The sequence below is a fragment of the Mercenaria mercenaria genome, chromosome 3 (assembly GCF_021730395.1).
Source record: "Mercenaria mercenaria strain notata chromosome 3, MADL_Memer_1, whole genome shotgun sequence".
Taxonomy (NCBI): Eukaryota; Metazoa; Mollusca; class Bivalvia; order Venerida; family Veneridae; genus Mercenaria; species Mercenaria mercenaria.
The window spans coordinates 71,567,082-71,583,237 of record NC_069363.1 but is presented as its reverse complement, the minus strand read 5'-3'; the positions used below and the strand labels follow the sequence as shown (position 1 = coordinate 71,583,237).

Here is a 16,156-nt window from a genome sequence, read left to right as displayed (position 1 = left end):
TTTCACTAACCCAAGGACCATAACCCTGTTCTTGCCAAGTAACATCCCAAACAGGACACCAGGTGCACAACTTCACATGCTATATAAAATCATCTAATGTTTTATGACTCTGTCAAATATTTTTTGAAATGCATTTGATAGAAGTTAGACAAAAGCAGTGACGTCACTCTCTACCTATATAATGAACATTCTGACCAGGTGTCGTACTGATCTGGTAGAAAAATACACCTTTAGTGATTCTATAATTTGACCTGGTGACTGAGTTTTTGAATCCTTATAACAGTTTCGCACTTAACATAGATTTCATACAAACAAACATTCTGACCAGGTTTTATGTCGTTCAGGTAGAAAATCTGGCTTTCAAAGCATTAAAAAAGAAATTCTATTATTTGACCATGTGACCCAGTTTTTACCCCAGAAGTTCTCAACTTGGTCTGTTTTTAATACAAACAAACATTCTGATCTGGTTTTATATAGCTCAGACAGAAAATGTTGCTTCAGAAGTGCAAACTTCACACTTTTTTCTCTATGACTGGACCTACCTGTATTTAGAAAGGCTAAGATAAAATCCATCCAAACACAAAGCTTATTCCAGGCAGATTCCACATAAGAAGTGATATTTGAAGAAGACCCTTAAGTGGACATGGATGATCTTAAAAAGTCTGCCTAACAGGAAGATGGACTTTCTTTAAAACCAGTTACTGTTATTGCTTTTTAGAAGTAGATGGAATCTGACTAGGTGTATTATTCTTATAAAATAAGGTGGGTAGTTAAACTTAGTCAACTGAGACAAGGTGGACTTTCTGAAAGAGGTGTTTTTAAATCAATCAATTTGAAATATGAATTGTAATTACAACTGGATGTTTTGATTCATAGAGATGTCACTATTAGTGAAAAATGCCCCTGAAGCATGTCCAAGAATACTACAGTTGTCTGCGCAAAAAAAAATCGCATATCATTTTGTGACCTTGACCTTGACCTGAGGGACCCGTGTCATCAGTGTGACACACCTTCTCAATATCATTAACATCTGTGTCAAATAATTTTCAAATCCTTTGATAAATGGAGTGATGGACCAAACAAGAAAAACCTTTGACTTCTAAGTGTGACCTTGACCTTGGAGCTAGGGGTCTGGCTCTTAAGCACAACACGTCATCTCAATATAGTGAACATTTACACCAAGTAATTTTAAAATCCCTTCATCAATGGCAGAGTTATGGACCAGACAAGAAATATACCATGTTAACCTTTAACCTCTAAGTGTGACCTTGACCTTAGAGCTAGGGGTCTGGACCTTGCCTTATTATGGGGAACATTTATGCCAGGTAATTTCAAAATCCCTTACTGAATGGCAGAGTTATAAACCAGACACGAAACAGACCCTGTTAACCTTTGACTTCCAAGTGTGACCTTGACCTTGGAGCTAGGGGTCTGGGTCTTGCGCATAACATGTCGTCCCATTATGGTAAACATTTATGTCAATTCATTTCAAAATCCTTTCATGGATGGCAGAGTTATGGTCCGGAATGGAAACAGACCCTGTTAACCTTTGACCTCTTAGTTTGACCTTGACCTTGGAGCTAGGGGTCTGGGTCTTGTGCATGACATGTCGTCTCATTATAGTGAACATTTATGCCAAGTTATTTCAAAAGTCCTATATGGATGGCAGAGTTACAGCCCAGGCAAGAATTTACATGGACGCACGCACAGTCAGACGGACCCATGGACGGACAGTGCGATTTTAATAAGCCCACCTTCAGGGGCATAAAAACTGAATTTCTGCATGCATTTACAACTGTCAGTGGACGACAAAACATATTTGTTCTTCCAATTTGCACAAGTTAACAAGATGTGTGTCCATAGGACACTGGTGCCACCACTCTTGTCACTGTACATAACTCTGGTCTTGCAACGTGAAATAAAACAAGAGCTGTCAGAGGACTAAAAACTGCTAAGTCGAAAAAGGGACATAATTTTGAAAAAACAAAAAAACAAAGTAGAGTTATGGAACCTGCTTAGTGCATGTCAGATCATGACAGTGAACAAGTGTGTGAAGTTTCAATCCATTCCCATTTGTGAGTACTGAGATACCAGCTTACATACAAAACCTTAACCAACAAGAGCTGCCACTAATGGTGACAAATGCCCCCGCAGCACCTTGACCTTTGACCTGGTGACCTTGACCTTTGACCTGGTGACCCCAAAGTCAATAGGGGTTGTGTACTCAATAAGTACTATTAGCATGTGAAGTTTGAAGGTCCTGGGTGAGGTGGTTCGCGAGTAAAATCCCTTCAAACAAAAAGTTAACATTGGCCCCTGTGACCTTGACCTTTGACCTGGTGACCCTTAAGTCAGTAGGGGTCGTGTACTCAATAAGTACTATCAGTATGTGAAGTTTGAAGGTCCTGGGTGCAATGGTTCGCGAGTAAAGAGCCTTCATGCAAAAAGTTAACATTGGCCCCTGTGACCCTGACCTTTGACCCCAAAGTCAGTAGGGGTCGTGCCAGTAAGTACTTTCAGCATGTGAAGTTTGAAGGTCCTGGGTGCAGTGGTTGTCGAGTAAAGTGCCTTCATGCAAAACGTTACCGTTGGCCCCTGTGACCTTGACCTTTGACCTCGTGACCCCAAAGTCAGTAGGGGTCGTATACTCAATAAGTACTATCAGCATATGAAGTTTGAAGGTCCTGGGTGCAGTGGTTCGCGAGTAAAATGCCTTCATGCAAAAAGTTAACGTTGTGACGAACGAACAAACTAACAAACGGATGGACAGTTGAAAACTATTATGCCTCCCTTCGTGGGCATAAAAAAATTTAAGTCGAAAAAGGGGCATAATTTTGTAAAAAAGCAAAGTAGAGTTACTTGTGCAATGTAAGTAAGTCTATCACAGTGAATAAGTGTGTGAAGTTTCAATCCATTCCCACATGTGGTTGCTGAGATACCAGCTTACATACAAAACCGTAACCAAATCGGGACGCCGATGCCGACGCGGACACCGACGCACGGGCGAGTCCAATAGCTCTACTATTCTATGAACAGTCGAGCTAAAAACTTAGTGCATAAATTCACATGCTGGATAATATTCCTACATGGTTTCATGACTCTAGGTGAACTATTTTTATATATATATTTATATACATGTATATGCAACACAAACTTTTAAGCCCTTTATGCATATTTTTCATTTTGTAAAGGCCTATAATTCTGGTCTGGTTGTGTAAAACCCAAAGCAGACTGGTGTGCAACTTCACATGCTATATAATAATCCCTTAATGTTTTATGACTCTTAGTCAGATACTTTTTGAGATACATACACAAACTTGTATGCCCTTTATGCATATTTTTGACAAGCAGTGGCCATAACTGACTGGTAGAAATCCGGAACAGAATTCCAGGTGTACAACTTTGCATGCTGAACAATATTCCTGTGATGTTTCATGACCCAAGGTCAAATACTTTGTATGTGGCACAAACTTTTATGCCCATTTATACATGTTTTTGACTTAAAGTCAAAGGTCATAACTCTAATCTGGCTGAGCAATATCTCTAACAGAACCCCAGGTGCACAACTTCACATGATGAATAATATTCCTGTAATGTTTAATAGTCCTGGGTCAAATACTTTTTGAGACACATGCAACAACTTAGGTCCTTTTTATGCATATTTTTGAATATGTCAAGGGCCATAACTCTGGTCTTGATGAGTGAGATACAAATTAAAACATCAGGTGCACAACTTCCCATGCTGTGAGGTTTGACGGCTCTGAGTCAAATACTTTTTGAGATATACACAACATAAATTTGGACGGACAGATGAAAAAGGGCATCTCCGAGTGCCCCTTCCCACCAAAAAATTTTTGGGGACACAAAAAGCCTCTTTCATGTTTAGCCAAATCATAATCGGTTAGGTTAAATACAATTTTTGAAGTAATTTTACAAAATAGCAAATAATGAAACTATACCATTTAAATTTTGAAAATTTGTTCATTACTGAATTATGTAGAGATTTTAATACATTATTATAATGTGGAACAGAACTAATTGTCAGAGCAAAACTATTACTATTGGCTAAAAAGCATTTTTGTCAATAATATTTGTTCATGTGTGCTTTACTGGTCAATACTAGACATATTCAATATGTCAACTGTATTAATTATACAAGTTTATAAACTGATTTTGTCATTTTAATAAGTAGACATTGCAAAGGTCAAAATATTCTGAAAGTAAAAACTGTTTTCACAAGTTCTTTATGTACTTTATACCTGTCACATAGAAAATATTTAAGAATGCACATATGCAGACTCTGCTCCTTTTACCTAGATAAAATCTATATACATCTTAGGTTCACATTTCAAAAAACTTCAATGGTATTTCAAATTTTAAATAAGACATAATCCATGGACTGCAGAATTGGAAAGTTTGAACATGGCTGATTTCCAAAGAGAAGTTCAGACAGAATTTTTTTTTTAAATTTAACATAGCCATGAATCACTTGTTTATTCTCTTTCCTCCAATTTGTGTTTCAAAACAGTGTCAAGGCTATTGTTTCAGTGCATTGCCTCCTGTCCTGATAAATCTCATAATGGCATGTGTGGAGGAGTGAGGCATGATTATTCACCTGTATTAACAGCTGATGCCAAAACCTTGAACTAAAATGGACAATGTGCCTTTTATACAGACTCAAAGAAAGAAAACTTACCTCAATCTTAAAGTCCCTCTTTAAAATGTCAACATAATCTTGACAAAAATGCGGATCTAGGTATATCAATTTATCTTCTGAAACAAAAATAAATTTATCACTAAGTTATTTATGACAAAAGACATCATTTTCATTGGTTTTATAAGAGGGCTAAGTGAGCCCGATGTCTCTCACCTGCAAAGTTGAACGAATAATAATCCTAAAATATTTAATGACTCTAAGTCAAATATTATGTGAGATACATGGCACAAACTTATATAGGCCTTTATGCATATTTTTCACTGTCGAGAGCCTTGGCTCTGGTCTAACTAATTGAAATCTCAAACAAAACCTAAGGTGCACAATTTCTCACGCTGAAAAACAATCCTATAAGCTTAAAAATAGAATCAAATACACACCTTGCCATCCAATGAAATACAAAGAATGCTTTGGCTTTCCACCAATGATTCCTAGACAAGATTCTTGAGCCATGAGATTTTTTATACATGGTGAATAGATAGGATTAAATTCTTCCCCACCAAGCCGTACTGGTATAAAAATAATCACAGATCTTTTCCAGTCTCGATTATTTTGAGAACTTGAGCTACTGATCTGACTAGAGCATCCATTATCTTGTTTATCACTGTCATCTGAACTTGTCAAATTTCTTGGTCTTGTGGAACACATCTCCATAATATCTTGTTTATACACTGCAAAATAAACAATAGTCAAGAGTTTGATGGCAAAAAAAAAATTGCAGCTATTTCTACTAGTAAACCACTTAGCCTGATGTGTGTTTTTACTTTTGTTACATTCTATTAAAATCAAATATAGGTGGATTAAATGAAATGGTCAAACAGTATTACCACCTCCATGCTCCACCAAGCCGGTATCGACAAATTAAATGTAACAACAAAACAGTGAAGTGGAGACAACAGATATTTAGTTTCAGGAAACTGATTACAATTTATATGAGAAAATATATTCATTTTATCTTATTCTAAAAGTTTTTGTTTTTTTTAAGAAGTAGATCGTCAGAATGTCTGCTTGGGGAGTCAAACTGTTGAATTTCCTGTACATTTCTGCACTGTTAGTTTAATTAAGAAATAATATATAGCAGAACAATGTTTAAACATACTGAAACAATATGAAGCAGTTATACACCAGCAGAGTAATTTCACGAGGAGGTAGCCTGAGTGAATTATACATGTGGCAAATAACCGATTCAAACTGTTGAGATATATTAACACATCGTTCTGTTATATAATATTTCAGTTCAAATATATCTTTCATGTAAACAAGCAGACAAAATATGGAAGTACTATTTCATGGGGCAGGTATGGTGCCAAACATAGCAGATTGATATGATACGGAAAGTAACATGTCCCACTGAGTAACTTGGGAGTGCTTAGGTGTCCAGTGAGTTTATATAAAATAACAGATCAAATATGCAAGCATTCTGTCTCAGTGTCTGCATGGTGCCAAATAACATGTTGACATGATGTCAATAATTGCCTTATTTTAACAGAAATGTGAATGGATTTTTCATTTTAGAACCAGAAGATACTTTTGTAGAAAAGCACATGTCTCAACCAAAGCATATTAGTAATAGGCAAGAAGTCAATAAGGGACAGGAGCAAAAGTCAAAGAGACACTGATGGTTGGCATAGTGACTGAAATGCAATATGAATCATCTACTCAGCAAGTCCAATCATCCCATGAAGTTCCAATGTTCTGGGTCAAAGTGATTCTCATGTTATGGATTGGAAGAAGTTTTCCATGTTCAGGCCCCTGTGACCTTGGCCTCTGAAAGAATGGCCCCAAGATCAATAAGAGTCATCTACTAGGCATATCCAATCAACCCATGAAGTTTCAACATTCTGGCTCCAGTGGTTCCCAAGTTATTGATCAGAATCTGTTTTCTATGTTCAGGCCTCTGTGACCTTAACCTTTGACTGAGTGACCCACGAAATCAAAAGGGGTCATTTATTCTGCATGTCCAAGCATTCTATGAAGTTTCAACATTTTAGGTCAAGTGGTTCTCAAGTTATTGATCAGAATGGTTTTCCAGGTTCAAACCCCTGTGACCCTGACCTTTGATACAGTGACTGTAAAAATTATAGGGCTCATCTACTCCGTAAGCCCTATCACCATATGAAGTTTGAAGGTTCTAGGTCAAATGATTCTCCAGTTATTGATCAGAAATGGTTTTCCATGCTCAGGCCACTGTGACTTTGACCTTTGATCAACTGAGCCCAAAATCAAATGGGGTCAATTAATCTGCATGTCCAATCATCCTATGAAGTTTCAACATTCTGGGTCAAGTGGTTCTCAAGTTATTGATTGGAAACAGTTTTCCATGTTCGGGCTTCTGTGACCTTGACCTTTGATTGAGTGATCCCAAAATCAATAGCGATCATCTATTCTGTACGTCCAACCATTCTATGAAGTTTCAACATTCTGGGTAAAGTGGTTCTCAAGTTATTGATTATAAACTGTTTTCCATGTTCAGGCCCTTGTGAGCTACCTTTGATGTAGTGACCCCAAAATCTACAGGGGTCATCTACTTTGTATGTCCAATCATTCTATAAAGTTTCAACACTCTGGGTCACATCGTTCCCAAGTTATTGATCAGAAAGGGTTTGCCATACTCGATCAGCCCAATCATCCTATTAAGTTTAAAGGTTCTAGGTGAAATGGTTCTCCAGTTATTGATCAAGAACGAAGTGTGATGGACGAACAGACAGGGCAAAATCAATTTGTCTCCCCCAAACAAAGCTTAAACAGAGATACACATATAAGTATGGTCTAGAGCCAAGTACACAGCTTAAATAGAGGTATACATGTATATACCAAAATGGCCGTGAGCAACAAATACAGCTTAAAAAGAAATATACATACCAGTTTGACCTTGAGCATCATACACAGCTTTAATAGAGGTATACATACCCGTATGGCCTTGAGCAACAAACACAGCTTTAATAGAGATACACATACCCATATGGCCTTGAGCAACAAACACAGCTTTAATAGAGATACACATACCAGTTCCGCCATGAGCAACATACACAGCTTAAACATAGAAATAAATACCAGAATGGCCTTGAGCAACAAACACAGCTTTAATAGAGATGTACATACCAGTATGTCCTTGAGCAAAAAACCACAGCTTAAATAAAGATACACATACCAGTAAGACCTTGAGCAATACACACAGCTTAAATAGAGATATACATACCAGTATGGCCTTGAGCAACAAACAGAGCTTTAATAGAGATATACATACCAGTATGGCCTTGAGCTATAAACACAGCCTTAATAGAGATACACATACCAGTACCACCTTGAGCAACACACACAGCTTTACTAGATACACATGCCAGTACCGCCTTGAGCAAAAAACACACCTTTAATAGAGATACACATACCAGTATGACCTTAAGAAACAAACACAGCTTTAATAGAGATACACATACCAGTACCGCCTTGAGCAACACACAAGAGTTTTAATAGAGATATACAAACCAATATGGCATTGAGCAACAAACACAGCTATAAAGGAGATACACATACCGGTACCGCCTTGAGCAACAAACACAGCTTTAATAGAGATATACATACCAGTACTGCATTGAGCAACAAACACAGCTTTAATAGATACACATACCAGTACAACCTTAAGAAACAAACACAGCTTTAATAGAGATATACATACAATATGGTCTTGAGCAACACACTGAGTTTTACAGAGATATAAACCAGTATGGCACTGAGCAACAAACACAGCTTCAAAAGAGATACACATACCAGTACCGCCTTGAGCAACATACACAGCTTAAAAAGAGATACACATACCAGTTCCACCTTGAGCAACAAACACAGCTTTAAAAGAGATACACATACCAGTTCCACCTTGAGCAACATACACAGTTTCACTAGAGAAATACATACCAGAATGGCCTTGAGCAACATACACAGTTTTACTAGAGAAATACATACCAAAATGGCCTTAAGCAACAAATACAGCATAAACAGAGATATACATACTAGTATGACCTTGAGCAACATACACAGCTCTAATAGAGATACACATACACATATAATAGAGACATACATATCAATCCGACTTTGAGCAACAAACTAGCTAAAACAGAGACATACATACCAGTACGACCATAAGCAACATACAGAGCTTTAATAGAGATATACATACCAGTACAGCCTTGAGCAACATACACAGCTTAAATAGAGATAGACATTCAAGTATGACCTTGAGCAACATACACAGCTCTAATAGAATTACACATAACTGTTATGTGTATCTCTATTAAAGTTATTAACAGTACGACCTTGAGCAACAGACACAGCTTTAATTGAGAAATACATACAAGAATGGCCTTAGCAACAAATACAGCATAAACAGAGATTTACATATGAGTACATCTTCAGCAACATACTCAGCTTAAATAGAGATATACATGCCAATACGACCTTGAGCAACAAACACAGCTTTAATAGAGATACACATACCAGTATAACCTTCAGCAACATACACAGCTTTAATAGAGACATATGTACCAGTACAGCCTTGAACAATAAACACAGCTTTAATAGAGATATACATACCAGGATGACCTTGAGTAACAAACACAGCTATAATAGAGACATACATATCAATCCGACTTTGAGCAACAAACACAGCTTTAATAGAGACATATGACCTTGAGCAACAAACACAGCTTTAATAGAGACATGCGTACCAATACAACCTTGAGCAACAAACACAGCTTTAGTAGAGACATACGTACCAATAGGGTTGGACACAGGTTCCCGGTATCGGTACAATACCGAATAATCACTTCGAAAAGTACCTGTATATACCGTTTCATAAAAGAACCGGTTCCGATTTCGGTATTTCCATAAAAGTAAAAACAAAATTCTTACTAAATCTGCGGCAAAATAAAGCAGAAATTTAAGCAAATATCGTAATAACGTGATTGACATTGTTTACTGTGACACCGCTCCGAGTAACCTCCCTTGAAATAACATGGAGAGCTAACCTTGCGAATAGTTTTGTATGCTAAATATTACTTGAAAAACTTCTCATTTCAAACTACGTAAACCAATACTTAATTCCAAAATATATGACACTATTTTTCTTTGCCATATTCTATTAAAACAAATGAAAAAAATTATCTAAATAAAAGGTTACGAGACTAAGCTGTAACCTACGTAAACAAGTAATCGGTTTTCGCGAACCATTAGAAATATGTTATTGTTGGAATGTTGGTTGTTTCAAGTGTTTTGAAGGTTATTGTTCAATTAAAAATGTGTTGCAAAAGTGACTGTTGCACTTTAAAAACATTACTAGTCAACCTGGTCGAAGATTATCATGAGTGACAATGAGTCTGACTTGTTAGAGGGGTAATTTGAAAGCTAATAAGTGTTCAGTTTAACAGTTCTAGTCAGTGCTGAGCTTTAAAAGCATTACTACAGTGAGTGTATTCATAGATTTAATTTGCATAGTGAGCGAGGTATCTACTCTAGTTTTTTATTTTGGAAAACTCTAGTTTGTAAGATATGTTTATTTTTTTACTCTTTCATAATCTAATATAACATTCCTTTAACAGACTTTAAATGTTTATTTATCAAAGCAAATTTTCCTGTATAACTACTTACATAGGTGTATTTAATATTAACCAATCATTGCTTATGTGATGTACTACAAAGCATGGTATCAGTATCGAAATTGTTAAAAATACCATATCATTTCGTTGGTATCAGTATCGGTATTGGACCGCTTCGTCCTTAACGATATCCAACCCTACGTACCAATATGACCCTGAGCAACAACCACAGCTTTAATAGAGACATACATACCAATATGACCTTAAGCAACAACCACAGATTTAATAGAGACAAACATACCAATACGACCTTGAGCAACAAACACAGCTTTAATAAAGACATACATACCAATACGACCTTGAGCAACAAACACAGCTTTAATAAAGACATACATACCAATATGACCTTGAGCAACAAACACAGCTTTAATAGAGACATATGACCTTGAGCAACAACCGCAGCTTTAATAGAGACATACATACCAGTACAGTCCTGAGCAACAACTACAGCTTTAATAGAGACATACATGCCAGTACAGTCCTGAGCAACAACTACAGCTTTAATAGAAGACATACATACCAGTACAGTCCTGAGCAACAACTACAGCTTTAATAGAGACATACATACCAGTACAGTCCTGAGCAACAACCACAGCTTTAATAGAGACATACATACCAGTACAGTGCTGAGCAACAACTACAGCTTTAATAGAGACATACATACCAGTACAGTCCTGAGCAACAACTACAGCTTTAAGGTATTGGACCCCTAATAGTAATGTTTTGAAAATGGCATTTGCTTGGTATATTCTTAAAGTTGACCATGTTTCGCACTGTGTTGCAAATTTTAAACAACTTTTACCGTGCCGCTTTTTGTAAAATTTGTATAATTTATGGTATCTCCTCAAGCTAAAGTAGAGACAAATTTCAATGTGATGGCCACTATCTAAAACGTTTGCAGAGAATTCATTACAGCATAAACTTTGATAAAAGAAACATCAAACTATTGCTTAACAATTATAAAACACAAAATAAAACTGTAAATACCATTTTTTCTAGGGTGTCTCAAGTAAACAGATTTAATGAGACAGAATTCAAACTCCAACATTGAAAAATTAAGGTCGAATCCTGTGGGTCTGTTTTGAATTTTGCTCACTTCATTCAAAAATAACCTTGGGGCAGAAGTAAAACCTACCTGCATTTCTTCCACAATATGTTATCTAAAGAATGAAGGCAGAATAGAGAACTTTTACCGCATGTAACTCAATATTTTTAAAGATGTCTAACTCTACCCCTCTTGATTCAGAGGTAAATTCACTTTGAACATCAAGAAATCGCATATAAAATGAAAATTTTCCACTTTTGTACAATACATCCATAATAAGTCTTGAAAGAAGCAAAAACTTACTAGAAAAAAGGAAAATATGGAAAAAAAATTTTGGTCCCAGTAGGGCTTGAACCTACGCCCCCCTGAAAATTGCAGTCAAAGTAGGTTTATGGTTGGATTTGAATACTCTTCAAAAAGGAGGTACTCTATTACGGGTCCAATACCTTAATAGAGACATACATACCAGTACAGTCCTGAGCAACATAAACACACACATCTTTTAGCACTGGTTGAGATGTTGATGCTTTAATAACTGCATCTCTGAAAGAGATTGAAATAATAGTTTAACTCAAAGCCATTAAAATGGACATACAGAAGATTTCACTAAAAGAATCTAAAAAATCTAACAAAGGCAATGCCTAAAGCATACACAGCTCTAAAAATCAGCTGAATGTATAACAAGAGCTGTCTCCGTAGGATGACACATGCCCCCGATGGCACTTTGAATGAATAGTTATGGTCGATGTTAGAGTTTAGGACCTTTGACCTACGGAGCTGGGTCTTGCGCGCGACACATCGTCTTACTGTGTCACACATTCATGCATAGTTCTTTTAAAACCCATACATGAATGACAAAGATATGGACCGGACATGCCCATCAATGCACTATCATGAAAAATGATCTTTAACGTCTAAGTGTGACCTTGACCTTTGAGCTACGGACCTGGGTCTTGCGTGTGACACGTCGTCTTACTGTGGTACACATTCATGCCAAGTTATTTGAAAATCCATCCATCGATGACAAAGATATGGACCGGACACGCCCATCAATGCACTATCCTTTAACATCTAAGTGTGACCTTGACCTTTGAGCTACGAACCTGGGTCTTGCGCAGGACACGTCGTCTTACTGTGGTACACATTAATGCCAAGTTATTTGAAAATCCATCCATCGATGACAAAGATATGGACCGGACACCCCCATCAATGCACTATCCTTTAACGTCTAAGTGTGACCTTGACCTTTGAGCTACGGACCTGGGTCTTGCGTACTGCATGTCGTCTTACTGTGGTAAACATTCATGCCAAGTTATTTGAAAATCCATCCATCGACGACAAATATATGGACCGGACACGCCCATCAATGCACTATCCTTTAACGTCTAAGTGTGACCTTGACCTTTGAGCTACGGACCTGGGTCTTGCGCACTGCACGTCGTCTTACTGTGGTACACATTCATGCTAAGTTATTTGAAAATCCATCCATGGATGACAAAGATATGGACCGGACACGAAAATTGCGGACAGACCGACAGACTGACAGACCGACAGACCAACAGACCGACAGACGGTTCAAAAACTATATGCCTCCCTTCGGGGGCATAAAAAGAAAATCCATATTATATGCCTACATGTTTAAAATTAGCTAAAAGTGGAAAAGTGTGCAAAACATACAAGTAGGCAGTGATGACCACTTGTTTGGTGTAGAACCTCTTTACAGTTGGAAGGTACACATTCATCTTTGATATTTCTATATCCTACAGAAATTCACTTGGTTGGAATAACTTTTATTTCTCTCTCCTGTAACATGTTGTGGATAAACAGTGAGCTTTAGTGCACCATAAACCAGTTGGTGTTTTTACCACTGACAGTTGGTGCAACACTGTATTATTTTAACTGAATGCTTATTTTCTGTATGTTTACCTTGTACTTTCAATTTTGTGTTTATATTAAAAACATACACATCAATACATGCACTGCTGCAGACTACTGATTTTGTGGTAGTGCGCTATAACCTAAGACTTTGGTGAAATTATATTCTTGAATGATGAACTTTGTCTTTTAGGATGACTCAAAGAATTCATGTAAGATATTCTAATCATATATCATAATTACATCATAGGTTCAGCATGTTGTCTTGATGAGCTGAACAGTCCTGCAAAGTCTCATAATATACTTAACTGGATTTAAAAGACATAAATCAGACATGATATCAGACAGATGGATCATGCCAAAAATATACCCTTCCATCTTTGATTTGGGATAAAAAGAAAACATACACAGGAATAGGTTTTTGTGAGGACCAAAAGTATATACATATCCTATGTAAATGAGTATTTAGTTCAGTATAATAGAGTTTACTATACCTGATAATGTAAGCAACAGAAGAAGGACCATACCACTCTCCTGGTTGTTTGCCAAAGACCTTTCCTAACTCAACCAGATGATGCAAAGAAAATGGAGACTGGTCACTTAATGAATCACCAAACCATTGAATGATTTGACGATAAAATGTTTCTTGCTCTTTCGTTTGATTATGTACTCTCCAGTCTAAAATTATATAGAAAAAACTATTCTAACATGGCTCGATTTGATTTCCAGTAAAACAAAGAAGAAAATCAAGCTCTGTTTATTCTGCGATAAACAATGGTTGATGCGCAGACCTGTAAGAGAGCATTGATAACTGTTTATCATGCGAAAACAACAGGTGATAGTTCTTAAATTTTTGTAAAAGGTTTTACATTTCAACATTTATATCTCCAAGGTTTGTTTAATAAACGCACTCGTTGTTAAGGCTCTATATGGGTAGGGTAGTGTGTAGTATTTCTTTCTTAAATAGTATATGATGGCACCATTAACTGGGTGGTTAACTTTGAACCTCTATATGCAGCTTGTCTGGGCGTACCAGAGGCTTTAAGCACTGGTATTGGCAATAGGGGTAAAATGACCTCAAGGGAAGGGGTGCGGTCATGACTGTTTATTACAATAAGGCTGTTATTATTATTATTATTGTCATTATTAATATTGTTATAATAACTTTTATTATTATTATTATGTACAACACCATTGAATATATCATTGTATAAAAATAGGCGTTTAATCAAATTATTCAGTTTCAGTTTCATGACGTCAATTATGACGTCAAAATGCAGAATGACATCCGATACATTACGCCTCGGGTAAATGAAGTCCAGCATAATATTTATTAAAATATGTCAATGAGCATGTCAGAATGAAAACAATCAAGGCCCTCTTGTGATTTCACGGGTCATCGTTCAGATGCTTCAGTATTTAACTTCAATTCCTACGCATCTGAACTCTGAACCATGGTAAATTAGACGATAAACCACTCGAAGGCCTTGATTATTTCTTAAATAACCACTTTATGCATCTGAAGAAAATATTTAGATTGTAACAATTTACAATGTATATCATTTGCAACAAGTAAAGTAAAAACCCTGTTTACAGGCTCTATATGTATATTCATATTTATTTCATCTGACCATATTATGAGCAATGTCCTTTTCTTTTTCAAAATCTGCACTGTACCTCTCGGTTATATATTAAAACTGAATCATTTCAACAGAAAAACACCACTTAAAATGATACTTTATGATGAAAAGAATGTTTCTCTTATCATGAAGATATGAACAGACTGGCTCTTATAAATCCTGGAACATGCATCATGTGAATATCAATATTTAATGATTAATAACAATTTTATCTTTTTCATATTTAAAAAAAAAAATGTAATTTTATAACAAGAGAGCAATGATGGCCCTATATGGCTCACCTGAGTAGAGTTGTTTGCTTGAACAAATTTCTTAGCTAAAAACAAGAAAATTAGGAGAGTGGGTCAAGGTGAAGATTATGCAAGATTACTTTTGAAATCTGTAAAAAAATATTACAGGTGGTCCAAATCCTTTTGCTGTAGCTTAGAAAATAAGAAAGTAGGTCAGTAGGTCATATTGGTGGTCAGTACAAGTCTGTTTAAAGATCTGCATGAAAAACTATACATGTCATCTAAATTTCAAAGCTGTATCTTAAAAAACAAGAAAGTAGGTCAGTAGGTCACATTCAAGGTCACTGAAAATCACTTTTAAGATTGGTGTGCAAAACTGTACAATGCAGAGCTCCAGATAAGTTTTTGGTGCAATTGGGTATTTACCCATCACTTTTTATTTGAATTGGGTATTGGAAATCTGAAGTGGGTAAAAATAATATCATTACCCAGCCTTTTCAAAAGTAATTGGGTATTTGCCAAAATCAGTTGGGTATTTCACCAATCTCGCACAAATAATTGAGTATCTTCTGCTTACAGTATACATGGTATATATCATTAACAGGATTTACTAACTACATAAAAGTACTTTAATGGCACCCTTTAATGTTTATACAAAAATGTATTTAAAATTGTAATGAAATGTGATTTATTAAAACAGTACAGTATTGTCTAAAAAAATTCATCCACAATACTGAACAATGTGTTCACCGCAATATGAGTTCTCCCATAAGATGTCATCCAGTATCGGTGACACTACATCGTCACAAACAGATAACTATCATTGCTTTATAGCAAACTATCACACTTATTTGTTTGTTAGTGCTGCAGCAATGTTTTTCTGCGACCTCTTTACATTTTATCGGCGTAGAATTGTTTACAAAGCATCCAGAAAACTCGGACCAGCCAACTGAATGGTCCTGTGATTTTTCCGATAAACTGCAACCTGTTCTGCAGTAACGTAT

At 36.3% G+C, this 16,156-nt stretch overlaps 1 protein-coding gene across 1 annotated transcript in view; it reads right to left on the bottom strand.

Annotated features, from left to right (window-relative positions):
- The window catches only part of LOC123524438 (cysteine protease atg4da-like), a 70,227-nt gene that overhangs the window by 29,269 nt on the left and 24,802 nt on the right, over positions 1 to 16,156 (bottom strand). The window contains exons 4-7 of the mRNA XM_045302644.2: positions 13,777 to 13,960; positions 11,874 to 11,950; positions 5,095 to 5,385; positions 4,697 to 4,773 (exon numbers count right to left, since the gene is read on the bottom strand). Of these exons, the coding sequence (XP_045158579.2) occupies positions 4,697 to 4,773; positions 5,095 to 5,385; positions 11,874 to 11,950; positions 13,777 to 13,960 (629 nt within the window). The remainder of the gene's footprint in view (positions 1 to 4,696; positions 4,774 to 5,094; positions 5,386 to 11,873; positions 11,951 to 13,776; positions 13,961 to 16,156) is intronic.